Here is a 15,358-nt window from a genome sequence, read left to right on the forward strand (position 1 = left end):
AGAATACACCAAAAAAAGAGATTGTAATGTGTCATGTGACTTCACATGGTTTAAAAAACTTGTATTCTCTGTTAAAAACAAATTAATTCTGACCACTTTTATAAGAAGGTATATCTTTTGTTTTTAGTCCTTTGCTGCCACCTGCTGGTGGAATCAAGGATTGACACATAAACACCTTATTGATCAGGGAAACTGGAAAAATGACTTGTGTAAATGTAATAAAATGTAAAAACAAAACTTCATATTAACTGTTATAAATATTCTGAAAAAAATAGAATCAAATTTTTTTTAATACCAATAATATAAGTATTGTGATTGACGACTGACTACTCGCACATTGTAAATATTTTATATAGTTATCATATATTATAACATCATAAGTTTGTTTAATCATCATCATATACAATAGTTTATAAGTAATACTTTTTTGTTTGTCATAATATAATGTTTCCTATTGACTTATACAGTTTTATGTTTATTCATATTATTTTCCCTCTGATAAGAGAGACAGGTTGTTATATTTTATGGCGGGTATTACATTCTCAATATTTAATTAAACTTTTGTTTTAACTTAAACAGAAAATCTCTGGGTTGAAATTGATCCAAAATGAATCAATATAGCACCAACAACTGTTTAATTTACCCAAAACTAAGTTAAAAACAGTATCAATAATACTAATAATAAAAATAAAAATGCAAATTAATAATAAGGGACACATTTTAATTGGTGTAATTTCACTATTATTATTATTATTTGTATTATTATTATTATAAAGTATAAATAAAATGTAATAACCGTTTAATACAAATAATTAAATAGTGCAGGTGTAGTCTTACAGTATTGAATAGGTGTGAGTAAGCTAGTGAGACAATAATATTAAAAATAATTTCATAATAATAATAATGAAGTAATTTGAAATTAGATAAATAAATTAAATAATTATTGATGGACAATAAATTAGATTAATTATATAGTTATGTTATGTTTTAGTATTCTATCTTTAATCAGGAACCAAAATCACCGACAAATATCTTTACATTTTAACTAAATTGTAGTATTCATCCTCAAATTTGTAGTTTTTTGGGGACTGAGCGGAGATTTATTTTTTTTAAGTCCCACTGGACAATGTAGGAATTGAGTACCACCAGCAGGGGGCGGTAGTGCAACATAAAGGATGCGAAAGCTGCCATTAACCTCCAAAGAAGAAGACGCAGCCCTACGACGTCATCAAACGGCGACCGTGTTGTGACGGCAAAGAGTGAAGTTTGGACTGCCTCTCCTCTCGCCTTAAACGTTGTCTTTGGTAAGAACATTTCATATTCTGTTCTCCTCTCATGGCACGATCAAATATATTATATTTATCATCATCTTTATTGGCTTTATTTCGTGGTTATTTACGTGCAAAGTGACGCTGCGTGTTAGCAAAGCGAGTCGTGTTTGAGTTGAGGTCGGTGAGATATTTATAAAGTTAAATGTTTTTAACTTTGAACCACAGTGACACGAAAGATATTTAACGTCCGTTCATGACGATATTACATTTTTTTTGTATTCAGCTTATTACGTTGAGATGCAGCTCCTCGGGGAAAAAAACATTATTATACGTGGTTGATTATCTTATTTTCGTAAATCGCAGTCGGCTTCTGCCTGAGACGAGTTGAGATGAAGTCAGCTGTTGCTTAGAGGCTACATGACGTCATAACGTGACTTTAACGAGCTCACGTGACAGGAGTTGTTGGTTTTGTTTGTCCGAGTTGACGGCGGGTCTTCAGAGTTGCTCTATAGTTTCTTTAGAGCCGAACATATTGGTCGATTTAATTGATTATTCAATCACAGAAGAAGAAAACTGATGAATTGATGAATCATTAAGTCAAAAATCAATGCGTTTCTTTGTGATCTATTAGTGGAAGATGCATGTGTTTTTGGCGTTTGAAGACGGTTCTCTGAGGTTGTGATCAAGTTGGCTCAATTAGAAAAAGATAATCGGCAGATTATTCGATAAAATCTATGAAAATAATCGGCGGTTCAGCAAGGAGTCAATAAAACTGATGTTTTTGCTTAATTTAATGTGAACGGACTTTTCAAACTAGTTTCTGATTAACTGAATCCAGAACTAGTGTGACTTCATACGCATAAATATCTTTGTTTTCTTTTGGTCTGCCGCTGGTTTTCAGCCGCTGTGTTCGGCCCTTTGGCTCCAAATCTTAACGCTCTACAAAGTCAAATCGAGTCCTTTTTTAAAACTTGTATAGCCAAATATCTCAAATCTGCCTCAAAGGGCCTCACTACACGTACCTTTCCCCAACAGGCCGTGCAGAGCTGAATGCGGCGCAGCGTTCCGCCAGAGCCGTGTTCATAAGCGCCGCCGCCGCCAGGATGGGCCAGCAGCTCTCGGGTCAGGCGGTGTTGACCCGTCTGCCTGAGAAGCTGGTGAAACACGCCGGACTGGTGCGTGACAGCGGCTACCTGACCTACGAGGAGTTCCTGGCCAGGGTGTCCGAACTCAACGACGTGTAAGTCGCAGTCGGTCCGTGGGGGGGGGTGAAGAGGTTTGCTTTGGAGCCAAACTGTTTCAAATCGTGTTGACTTTGAGTTTTTTTTCACAATGAATACTTTTGATTTTTAGGTGATTATCTTTTTGGTTTAGTTGGTGGACTCCACCGACTGAGAGCTCCGCTCCTCGCAGCGAGCCTCGGGTCTATCCCGGCCTCCAGGTTCTCGCTCCTCGGCCGTAACGCTTTGCTTCTGCTCATTTAATGTCAGCATCCGAGCTGTCGGAGGTCGTAACCGAGAGGCACGGTTAAAGTGAGTTATTCCAGTCAGTCAAAGTCAAACAACAATGTCTACAGCTTCGTGGAAATGGTTATGCGGTAAACCATCACGTCCGGTATTCATCTGCCGGTGAGGATCTGAACCGATCCACATTGAGATGGATTTGTCTCGTCTCTGGAAAGCCGAGTTCACAGCAGAGCGACGTGACGCACTAACGACCTGTTCAATTCAATTCAGTTTATTCTGTCTCGCCCATTCTCACAAATTCAATTTGCTTCAGAGTGCTTTACAATATGTACACATAGACATCCCTGACCTTTGACCTCACATCGGATCAGGAAAAACTCCCCCCAAAAAAACTTTCGTTCTCCTCTGGATCTCTCAGGACGGCCAAGCTCGCTGCCGGGCAGCAGAAGCACCTCCTGTTTGAGGTGCAGCCGGGGTCCGACGCCACGGCCTTGTGGAAGGTGGCTGTCCGAGTCCTCTGCACCAAGGTGAGACCACACACACACACACCACGAGCCAACATCAGCATCAGGACCGCTGACCTTTTCTTCTCCAGTTCCAGTGACATGTTGGTTTCCTGTAGCGTGACTTGAATTTGTATCATAACAAGTTTTTTATTGTAGCCTCAGAACTGTTACACCGATAAAAGAAAGTCGCTAACCAAAGTCCTTCAGGCAATAAAAAAGGACAGGATAAACACGCAGAATACTGCCCCAGTGTGTGTGTGTGTGTGTGTGTGTGTGTGTGTGTGTGTGATTACCTCTGCCTCCTCCCCCCAGATCAACAAGGAGGTCGGCGCCATGGAGGCGTCTCGCATCATGAACCTGTACCAGTTCACCCAGCTGTACCGCGACATCACCAGCCAGGCCGCCGAGGTGCTGTCGGCAGAGGGCGCCACCGAGGGCTCGTCCGGCGGCCAGCTGCCCGCCACCGACTCCTGCCAGGCCAGCATGTGGATGGGCAGGTGTGTGTGTGTGTGTGTGTGTGTGTGTGTGTGCACTGTGGTCACTCAAACAGTCAAAGACTAATGAAGATTGTTGGTTTCTTTTTACCATATTGCATAAAAAGGAAAACAGCTCTCTCTCTCTCTCTCTCTCTATTTAAAATTGAAAAGGCTGCATTCATTCTATCCAAAGTGCTTCCCCCCCCCCCTCCCCCTCGTGTGCAGAGTGAAGCAGCTGACCGACGAAGAGGAGTGCTGCATCTGCATGGACGGGAAGGCTGACCTCATCCTGCCCTGCGCTCACAGCTTCTGCCAGAAGTGCATCGACAAATGGTGAGACCACGACGAAGACCACCACGACGAAGACCACCACAACGAAGACCACGAAGACCAAGACCACGAAGACCAAGACGACGATGATGCCGATGCTTGAATTAATGAAGTCCCACGATATGAACGAAAGATAACGAATACTCTCTCTCTCTCTCTCCCCCCCCGTCTCTCTCCCTTTAGGAGCGGGCAGAGCCGTAACTGCCCCATATGTCGCCTGCAGGTGACCGCTGCCAACGAGTCGTGGGTCATGTCCGACTTCCCCACGGAGGGCGACATCGCCGGCTACATCCTCAACCTGGCAGACGAGGCGGGGCACCCACACAGGCCTTAACACACACACACACACAGGCCTTAAAACACACACACACAGGCCTTAACACACACACACACACACACACACAGGCCTTACCACACACACACACACACAGGCCTTACCAGCCCGGTGTGTGACCCAGAGGAGGCGAAACGGCACCAAATAGACTCGACCTGACGCAACACAAAAAATTCCACTTTCTCACACACCAAAAAAAGAAAACCGCTGACGCTGCAGAAGCAGACCAGCGGGGTTTCCTCCTCCCTTTTTGTTCTTAGCGAAAAATTAAACCTTTTGTCTCTTTTTAAGTCCCTTGAAAAACAAATCTCTTGGTAAACCCAGGTGTTGTAGATGTGGTGCTTTATGGGAAATGTGTGTGTGTGATGATACGTTGTCTGTACTTGTAGAATGTTATAATAAATCATAATCTATTCATTTAACACACAGATTTTACCAAAAAAGTTCAGTGATTTTGGGTTTCATCTGAACCCCCCATGAGTGAGGAGGACTTGTGTGTTGGGAATAAGGCACTTTACGATTTTAATGTCAGCCCTCGTCTTCAGAGGGTCGGGAGGTTTGACTCGGATATTCATAGTCGAGAAATAACAATAAATAGTTCATTTGTTTTGAGTAATGTGCTGATTCACTTTCTTTGGGATCGTCGGGTGAGAAGATCGTTGCATCCATCGTCTCTCCGTCAGGAAGTGAATCTGTTCCCCTAAAATGTCGAATATTTACAAATCTGCTCCCAGACTGTAAAAACAACTTTATTTCCCAGGCGTGAAGCCGTCCTGTGGTCAGCTGAACATCAGCGTGTTTATATTCACAGTTCAGGAACTGACATGGAGGCTGATTCTGGTCTTTAGTGTGCACAGAACTAAATAGTTTTATATGATTTTAAATTACTCCGCTTGCTGTGGTGTCTTTTTTGATAATTACCACTATTTAAAAAAAATTATTTTTTCTATATATACATATATTTTATATATATAATTTATTCTATATGATATATATATATTTTATAAAATAATAATATATCATGAAATATATATATATTTATAATAGATATATATTTTATAAAATAATAATATATATATCTGCCATGTTATTTTAATCTGGTTGCTGGAGAGCTCCTGTAGTTTACATAACTCTAACTCTTACATAAGTCTTTTTAGTTAAGAGAACTGTGTTTTAGAAAATGTGCATTAAAATAATGATGCATTTATATTTTACTTAAATTTAAATATAGTTATAGTTGTGAAAATTTGGAACGCGATTTCGTCATTTAGTTGTGTTCACATTTCACGATATTTATCTTAATTTAACAGATTTTTCCCAATTAGGAGACGATAACCTCAAATATGTCAAATTAAATATATATGTGTATATATATGTGAGTTCTCTTCATTTAACAGATCATAAACATGTGAAATATAAGCACTTTGAAACGTCACTGTCTCGGATGATTTGATCTCTGGGGTGAGAATATGATCTGACACTAATGTGAACAATAAGCAGCAGACGTTCGTCATTCTTCATCACCGCGTGGTCCAATGTTCAAAGTGTATAAATAAAGCTGTAAGAATGATGTAATGCTCAACTTCCATACTAGATTACTGTAAAGCATTTCATCCTATACAGACATGCATTGTATGTGAATGTGCTCAATGGAAGGAGGTGTATTCTATTTTAATTCCTACTGTATTATCCTTAATAAAGAGATGCTCACTTTTTGCACTTTATGACTTTGTTACGTTGGATTGAAAGAAGGATTTCTGATTGAATTTATTTGCCTTTTATTCATCTAATACATTTTTAAAAAATACATTCACAGAAAATGTTATACTAGATATGTTCATTTTGATATCCTCATTTCATATGTCATGTTTCCATTGTAATATGTTTTGTATTGATTTAGAGTCACTCATTGCATGGAAGCTATTGGACTTTAAAAAAGAACATTCCTATAAAATGTGTAAAAAAAAAGAAGAAAAGCTAATAAAAAAACAATATAAATTATGTTGTATTAATCCAGTGCATTCCAGTGCAACATCAGTATTGTTTTGTGTCAGTTTATATATATATATATATATATATATATTATATAATTTATAAAATGGGCTATACAACTAAACTGAATTGAATATAATATATATATATATATATAAATAAAACTGACACAATATATATGGAACATCAGTATTGTGTCAGTTTATATATATATATATATATGTACATGTATTAAATATATAATATATACATATATATATTATATAATTTATAAAATGGGCTATACAAATAAACTGAATTGAATATAATATATATATAATATATATATATAAATACAACTGACACAATATATATGGAACATCGGTATTGTGTCAGTTTATATATATATATATATATATATATATATATATATATATATAATGCATCGGTATTGCGTCAGTATTTTTTTATTATCCCAACCAGCGGATGATAACAAATATATATATATATATATATATAATATTCTATATATATAAACACTTGTTTTATTATCCCAACCTCCAGCCTTCGACCGCGAGGCTCGGGAGGTGGGCCAACGGTTCTGCTGACGTCATCACGGTGACTCTCTGAGGATGCCGCAACGTTAAGTCCAAGCGCGTCATCGGTTCTGCTGACGTCATCACGGTGACTCTGAGGATGCCGCAACGTTAAGTCCAAGCGCGTCATCGGTTCTGCTGACGTCATCACGGTGACTCTGAGGATGCCGCAACGTTAAGTCCAAGCGCGTCATCGGTTCTGCTGACGTCATCACGGTGACTCTGAAGACGCCGGAACGTTAAGTCCAAGTCGCGTCATCGGTTCTGATCAGCGGTGCCACGTCAGTGGCGTCAGGAGGAAGACACGCCATGCGGAGAAGCCCCCCCCCCCCACACACACACACCTCGCCGGTAAGTTTCTATGCTATCAAATTAAATATGTGATTGGTAATAAACTAATGGCGGCTGGCAGATGACGTCATCATGGCACGGTTTGCCTTTTCTTAGCTAACGTGACTCAGCTAGCCAGCACGTTAGCTAGCTAGCTGGGTCGTGCCCCACCTGAGAGATGTTTACTAACCACCAATATATCTCAACACTAATGTTAGCTCACTATCTTGGAGTTTAAACATTTAAATGTATTTATGAATGTTATACATCTCTTCACGTGCACTGCAACAGGAATTTAACTTCTATCTTGAATGTTATCTACAACTGAGAGATGGTCAATAAACAATACTGAATTTAAATGAAATCATGTATGTAGCTTTTTAAGTAGTTTCTTCTCTCTGGGCCGTGGGGGATATATTTATCTTTAATATTTATATTTATTAAGTGCAGGGCTCTCAAGTTTTGAAGACAGGCGAGTCTCACGCGCCGAACCCTCTGCTGGCGGCACAGTGACAAAGAATCTTAAAACATATTCAACCTGCTCAATGAATTCTGTCACTTCAGGGAAATGACAACTGACAAAGAATCTTCAAACATATTCAACCTGCTCAATGAATTCTGTCACTTCAGGGAAATGACAACTGTTTTCAAGTTGGCCGATAAAGTCGCTGCTGTGTGGGCGAGTGAACAGCGGAATATTCTACATGTTTCAGACGTTGACCGGGTGGAAGAGGCTTTTAAAAGAGTTTGAGCGGTACTCCAACCACAAAAGACCCGACTGCAAAAGAATAGACCTGCAACCCATTTGTAAACAAACCCGCCCGTCCGAGCAAGAAAAAAATGTGCTGGAGATGCAAATGACGGTGGCCTTAAGGGACAATTCACACAACAACTCTGCCTGTTCTAATGACAGCGACCAGAACTCGGTTCGGAGCAGCGGACCAAACACACGTCTGTGTCGCCGTCTCCATCAGCGGCTCGTTGCAGGTCAACAAGCGCACGGCTCACACTAATTCGGCGTCATGATGAGTTGTAGTTTTGGCACTTTATGCCCTTCGTATAATTGTATGACGTCATATTTATTACGTCATTTATATTGCCGGTCCGTGAAAAATAATTTCTGACACGGAACCGGTCCGTGGCTCAAAAAAGGTTGGGGACCGCTGCTGTAGCCCATTTCTTCTTTTTGATTGGCTGATAAGCGGCTCCTCACAGCAGAACTCCAGGGGAGCGCTTGATTCCTCCACGGTGAGGGCAGCGCGGCTCATGTTGGCGCGCTGCGGCACATGAAAACAAATAGCCGAGAGTTTTTTTCAGCGTGATAAATACGATGTGTGGCGAGAGTGCGTGACGTAAGACCGAAATGCGTTAGTCTCACGCTCAATGCGTGACACTTGTGAGCCCTGCAAGTGTCCTTCACACATTACTAACATGTGGCTAATGGCCATAACGTGTATTTATTGTATGAGTCAGTCATTATTAGTCAGCACGATACAAAATACTCACTGTTGGAAAGTAATGACAAACACTTTCATGATATTTATTTCTGCTGACTAAAGTAACATCTACATTAGGATTGTCTATTTACCTTACTTAGTTTTTAATAAAATACCAACTAAGATTCAATTATTTTTTTAAACAGAACTCTGATCATAATAGTTCAAAGGGGAGAGTAAGTTTGTAGCTGATATTTTACTCTTTAGCTTTTGAGTCTCATTTGATGTGTAACCTTATGGAGATGCACACGTTTAAAAAAATAAAACGCCGAGACAACACGATGGACTATTTTGCAGCCTTTATTTACATATCAAAATGTATGAGAAATGACAATCATAAAAAAGGCTATATAATTACAAGGTAGTCTTCCACAGTTGCGAGTATATAATTGTTTCTAAAGCTCAATCACACTTCATTGTGGACCTACAGTCCAGATAAAGGCCTTAAACATTCACCAAATTCTATTTTTCAGATAAAAAATCCTTTCAGCTTCTGAATAAATGTGTTATTCTGAATCAGCCGTGTGCACAACAGCTTAACATAAAATAGAAAGAGCCCCCTTTTGTAAAATCAGTGTCCAAAAATTTCATAAGAATATGTTAAAAAAATAATAATAAATGCTGTCTCACATCCGATTCTTAATCCCCGAAGGTATCTTCAGGCATCGTTCACTCTGGTATGCTGGCGTCAACGTCCGTCTTCACGGCGTCCACCAGGAAGCTGAGCTCGTTGCACAACGTCTCGTGGCGGTAGGCCACGCGGATCTGGGCCACGTTCGTCCGCCGGATGTCGTTGCCCCGCGGTCCGTCTTGCAGGTAGTTTGAACCAATGAAGTGTTTCTTCTCCTGTAGGGTGAAAAGGTAAAAAAAATATATATATAGATATCAGAGGCGGCTGGTGAATTTTTTTTTGGGGGGGGCGCAGTTGGGCGGCGCGGTTTAAATAGCACTCCACAATGAGAAGAAAAGAGGTTTTGAGTAGAATATTGTAACAAAGCTTTATTTCAAGAACACAGTGCTCAACACTGTCCACAACAACGAAACAAACGAAACATTGGATTCAGAAAGAGATGCATCACATTGTACATTGGCCCCACTACTTGTAAAGAAATTTAGCCCGCCTCTCTTTCAAGTTGGCAAACAAACAAAAATATGCCCGTGCCAAACCATATACACTGCTTTTAAAGTCCAACAGCATTGTTATCATTGCCAAATGTATTGTAATATCTACAAAGTAACAACATATGTTTAGTTTGCCAGCACTAAAAGCAGTTTTCCTCAAGTTATTTCACCTAGGTCCTAAAATGGCCTTGTGTAATTAGATACAGTATATTATCATAAATAAAATGTGTACGTGCTGATCTGGAGTCAGTTTGGTAGGATTTGGGTATGAATAAATTATTTCATTTAAAATATGGATTTTTATTTAAAGATATTCATGTAATTTGCATGCAAAATAGGTCTACCCGAACCAAGGACAAAAAATTCAACCCGCGCAACACTTCAAAAGTGGCCCGATTCCGCAGGAAAACCGCGGACCTGGCAACACTGTCTGTGGCCTGAGGGAACATACGGGTCTCTGATCTGCCGAATAATCCAATCGCGTGCGCACATTTGTGCGCCCCAAGATTCCCGGTTTCATCCGCCAATGTGAAGCCGGTCATTGCCAAAACGACTGAAATGTTGTATCGATGCCGTACACACACGTTAGACCAGCGCCTCGAAAAAGGGGAGGGGCTTCTCTCCGTGATAATGGCGATATATTATATTTTTTCACATTAACTTAAGTGGTTGTTGACAGGGGCTTACGGTCTCCCACACACATTTAGCGCGTCAACACGGTATATTTACTATTTAAATGATTTGGCATATAATGTTTTTTTCTTCTTTTTTTTTCATCTCCAAATTTTAAGAGGGGCGGCGCACTAGCGCCCCCTATGGACGAGCCGCCACTGATAGATATCCTCAACGTGAGATTAATTCAGTACCTCTTCTATTTGTGAACAAACAGTTCAACTTCCTGTTTAGCGTTTATAAAGGATTTAATCATGGAATATCGTAATTTATCTTGCACTGAATGATGTTCTTCTGTATTAGGACACAGTAGCAAGGCAGTTTTATTACGTCTACAAGACTTTTATGGACCTTTTTGGATAACTGAGGCGGGGATTGTTCAAAAGAGGAAGTGAATTAGACTCTTTTGCTAGCAAATAATTGGCAAATTGTCATGAATCTTGTCTTATCCGCCTGTAAACTATGATGTAAATAAGCAGGAGGGTGATCGGAAAATATGTAGTCAGGAGGGCAACAGTCTTTACAGCCAGTATGGAAACTGAAAAGGACAAAATGTGACTTTACCTGATGCGAGAATCCGCTCTGCAACACACTGTTTCTGGCTATCTCGCACAGATCACAGGTGCTCAGCTTCCACAGCTGGGCTGCGATGGCGTACTCCTCCATCAGCGCCTCCTGGAAGGGTTACAAGGAAAACATTTTGATATGTATGGCTGATTCAAAGTGAGCCTGATTGTGAGCCACGCGGTCCACTCTGGTCCTGGTGGTTCTGACCTTGGTGTAGTGGAACTGCATGGGGTCGTCGGTGGACAGCGACACACGCAGGCCTTTCTGCAGGAACTCTCGTAGCGGGTTCTTGGAGTACTCCAGGAACAGGCTGTTGTTGCTCAGCGGGGACATGGCGATCGGGACCTGGGCCAGGTAGTACAGGTACTGCAGCACTGGACTCTGGGGGGGGGGGGAGCAATGCGAGTTATGCTACTTGGAGTTACTGCGGAGATTTCGCCAACGCTCTTGTGCTATATTTTGGGCATCAAACCCCCGTGTGAATTCAGGTCGGCACCTTCTTGAGGTTGAGTCCATGGGAGATGTTGTCCGCCGTGAGGAAGGCGGAGACCAGGTGGGTGATGGACCCGGCCTCGCCGCAGTGGGGACGGAACTGGAAGGTGTTCATTCCTCGCTCCCTGAGGAGGAATGGACATACAGCGTATAACATTTTCTCGTGTTTACATCCTGGCTTTATTACGGATGCAACAACAACAACTAGAACGGGCACTCGGTAGAGCGCATACCTTCGCATATCACAAGATTGGGGAACATTTTGGCATTAGTTGCATGCCAATTGGATAAAAAGAAGATTTTGACCTTTTCGTGACCTTGACCTTTGACCCGATCGATCCCAAAATCTAATCAAATGGTCCCTGGATAATAACCAATCATCCCACCAAATTTCATGCGGTTCGGTTTAATACTTTTTTTGTTATGTGAATAACACGCATACAAATAAATAAATAAATACACAGCGATCAAAACATAACCTTCCGCATTTTCAATGCGAAGGTAAAAATGCCGATCGGGCGTTGTTGCGCAATCAGGCAGGACGTACTTGCGCAGGTTGTTGAGCACCATGATGTTGGCGTACATGTAGAACAGGTAGTAGGTGTAGGGCGGGTTGTCGTCCGTGGTCCACGCCTCAGGCTTGGGGCTTTTGTAGGAGAACATGTGGTCGCTGTGTTTGGACTCGTCGTCCACGCTGTCGAATCCCGTCACCTGCAGGACGACGGCGTCAATAAAGAATATTGCGCCATCGTGCACGTTTTGATGATCGCGAGCTGCTGGATCTGCTTCACTCGCCAGCCCCAAAATAATAATGGCGATCTCTAATGAGCGGCCGGTAAAGTGTCACTAGAAATCTGGGAATCGACAGATATCGGCTGCTACTCGACGGATTCCACCCGTCATCGAAATACTTACGTATTTTAAGAAAATATGAGTTGCTTTGTGCTTTTGGGGATTAACCGTGGCCTCGAAGAGCGGGAGGAAAACATTCTCCAGCATCTTGGCGTAGTTTGGTATGATGTTCTTTGCCTTGAAAATGTCACTGCAAGGCAAACAAAGAATTAATAATTATTAACTCATCCTCTCGTACAAAAACAGATTTTTAGCATTTCCGGACAATTATAATGGTTCCTAACCTGATTGGGAATTGAGTTCATTTTACGAGTTCAGAGCCAAATGTTTTGCAACTCTGACGTCACAATTTATCTGCTCAGGATTTCTAAATCTATGATTCAGAAAATTCAAAATTGGACACGCATCTTTGTATTGAATCCAAAATGCTAATTCTGGTGGAACCGATAACAGAATCATACTGGTACTGACTCAAATATCTGGACCGAGTATCAGTTACAATTTTGCTGATTTACCCAATTAAATCCTCTGTTTATATACTAATACATTATATTCTGGCATTTTAATTCCTGTTTAAGTTTTTATCAATTCGTCGCCACCTGACTTATAATTCCTGTTTTTTTTTCTTCTATTTTCGGGTGCACGATTTATTATTTTATAACTAATAAAAATTCAGTAAATTATAAATAAAGAGGAAATAATATAACAGCTGTGAAGCTGAGGAACCTTAACCCTCCTGTTACCTTTGGGGTCAATTTGACCCCATTCGATGTTTAACGTCTCTAAAAAAATTATTGACATCATTTTTCATCATTTGCTTCATATTTCATGACTTTTTCTAATTTATTGGGGACAACTGGGAAAACATAAAATTTACATGATATGTTTTCAATGTCCTGTACACAACTTGTAAATTTGACCCGAGGCTGTTTTTCACTGTGTAAAACATATAAGAAATATAAACCTTTTTATTTATTTAAAGGGCTATTTAGTTGTCAACAAACAAACAAACTACCTGACACTTAAACTTGGGAAACAATATTAATTCTAATAATTTTCTGGAGGTTATAATTGTTGGGGTCAAATTGACCCCGAGGGTAAAATATGTGAGTAAATTTGAAGGTTTGTCTTATTGTCACATGTAAATGTCCCCGGGCCCCGCCATGGTGGTTTTTACTGTCCGGTTGCTTTCCCTGAGCACGCACTAGATCCTGGGGACTTGGATCATCCATCTCATGTTGGGCGAGTGGATCTTGTGCTGGATGAACCAGGTCGCCAGGCTCTCCCACTCGCTGGCGGAGCGGCCGTAGATGGACAGCCGGGGCTCGGCGTGCTGGTACTTGCTCTCCTCCAGGTCTTTGGCCACTTCCTGAAACCAGACGCGACAAACCACAGGACGTCGGCGATGTTCACCGTCGAGGAAGCGGAAGCGATTTGTTCGCTGATAGTTTTCGCGACAGATGGCGAGATAGTTCTATGACTTGCGTGGTTCCAGTAGAGCTAAATAGACTTCATGTACTCTGGTGTCGTTTCAGTTGGACACGACCAGCGGGAGAAAGGCGTTAACAACCAGAGCAATTATTACAGATGGTTCAATAATAAAAATACACTGATGAAGATGAAGATTTATTATGCACTATTGATAATATCTTGAGGAATTTGTTGTTTTTTGTGCTCTGATCAAGTTAAAATATTTATTCTCCACCTTTAAAAAAAAATGTAATAAAGTTAAATAATAATTGATTTTGGTTGGACTTCAACTTAGTACAACAAGAACAGTATCTTTTGATATTTGTTGTGAAAGTAAAAATAAGTATTCTATTGAGCCTTTGTCAGCAAAATACCCTGAAACCTGAAACTGAAGCAGCTAAATGAAACCCAGCCATCATGAATGTAGTTCATTAACCGCCTGGTGTTGCTGCTCATGTCAAAATGTCTTCCGTTACTCTTTTTAAAGGCTGGACTCCTTCAATATCTCTGACTCTCATTATCATTTCATGACTCAAGGACTTTGTTGAGCTTCGTCCTGAGGAGAAATCTAAAGAGATGCATAAAAACACTTAAAAGTGATATTGGTGCATAAATTCATATATTCATACATTCATATTCATACATTCATATTCACACATTCATATTCATACATTTACATTCATATTCACACATTCGTATTCATACATTCATATTCATACATTCACATTCATATTCACACATTCATATTCACACATTCATATTCACACATTCACACATTCATATTCACACATTCATATTCACACATTCACACATTCATATTCACACATTCATATTCCTACCGCACCTTGATGAGACGAGCAAAGTAGTCCCCTTCGATGTAGTTGTCTGACTTCAGGTAGATCTCCCGCAGCTCGCTCGCCCCCACCGGGTTGTACTTGGAGTTGAACTTGTCAAAGCGGTGAAACGTTTGTCTTCCCTGAGAGAGAGAGAGAGAGAGGTGAAATAAAATAAAGACAGAGGGAGAGACAGGGAGAGAGAGGAGAATAAGTGAAAGAAAGAAGGAGAGAGAGACAGGGAGAGAGAGAGAGGAGAAGGAGGGAGAGGGAGCGAGAGAGAGCGGGAGAAAGTTAGGGAGCGAGAGAGGCAGGGAGCAAGAGAGAGAGAGGAAGGAGTGAAAGAAAGAAGGAGTGAGAGAGAGGAAGGAGTGAAAGAAAGAAGGAGTGAGATGGAGAGAGGGAGAGGGAGGGAGAGAGGATAAGGAGTGAAAGAAAAAAGGAGTGAGAGGGAGAGCGGGAGAAAGATAGGAGTGAGAGGGAGAGACGGGGAGAGAGAGAGGAGTGAAAGAAAGACAGAGCGACAGGGAGATAGAGGAGAAGGAGTGAAAGAAAGAATGAGAGAGAGGAGAGG

The 15,358-nt window shown here is 40.8% G+C and overlaps 2 protein-coding genes across 3 annotated transcripts in view; one reads left to right on the forward strand and one right to left on the reverse strand.

The window, feature by feature from the left end:
• Positions 1–1,252: 1,252 nt before the first annotated feature.
• rnf141 (ring finger protein 141) lies at positions 1,253–6,107 on the forward strand. The gene is made up of 6 exons (XM_056417864.1): positions 1,253–1,304; positions 2,307–2,511; positions 3,156–3,264; positions 3,556–3,740; positions 3,945–4,052; positions 4,233–6,107. The coding sequence occupies exons 2-6, from the start codon at positions 2,375–2,377 to the stop codon at positions 4,381–4,383; spliced, it is 690 nt and encodes a 229-aa protein (XP_056273839.1). The 5' UTR covers positions 1,253–1,304; positions 2,307–2,374; the 3' UTR covers positions 4,384–6,107.
• A 2,953-nt stretch (positions 6,108–9,060) lies between these two features.
• Positions 9,061–15,358, reverse strand: part of ampd3b (adenosine monophosphate deaminase 3b) — a 30,476-nt gene continuing 24,178 nt past the window's right edge. For both annotated transcript variants that reach the window (XM_056417845.1, XM_056417846.1), the window contains 8 exons: positions 14,796–14,927; positions 13,687–13,850; positions 12,545–12,671; positions 12,177–12,340; positions 11,634–11,754; positions 11,345–11,518; positions 11,135–11,245; positions 9,061–9,622 (listed from right to left, as the gene is read on the reverse strand). In XM_056417845.1, coding sequence (XP_056273820.1) covers positions 9,446–9,622; positions 11,135–11,245; positions 11,345–11,518; positions 11,634–11,754; positions 12,177–12,340; positions 12,545–12,671; positions 13,687–13,850; positions 14,796–14,927 — 1,170 coding nt within the window. In that variant the 3' untranslated portion in view covers positions 9,061–9,445. The remainder of the gene's footprint in view (positions 9,623–11,134; positions 11,246–11,344; positions 11,519–11,633; positions 11,755–12,176; positions 12,341–12,544; positions 12,672–13,686; positions 13,851–14,795; positions 14,928–15,358) is intronic.

This window comes from Pseudoliparis swirei, chromosome 6 (assembly GCF_029220125.1).
Source record: "Pseudoliparis swirei isolate HS2019 ecotype Mariana Trench chromosome 6, NWPU_hadal_v1, whole genome shotgun sequence".
Lineage (NCBI taxonomy): Eukaryota > Metazoa > Chordata > Actinopteri > Perciformes > Liparidae > Pseudoliparis > Pseudoliparis swirei.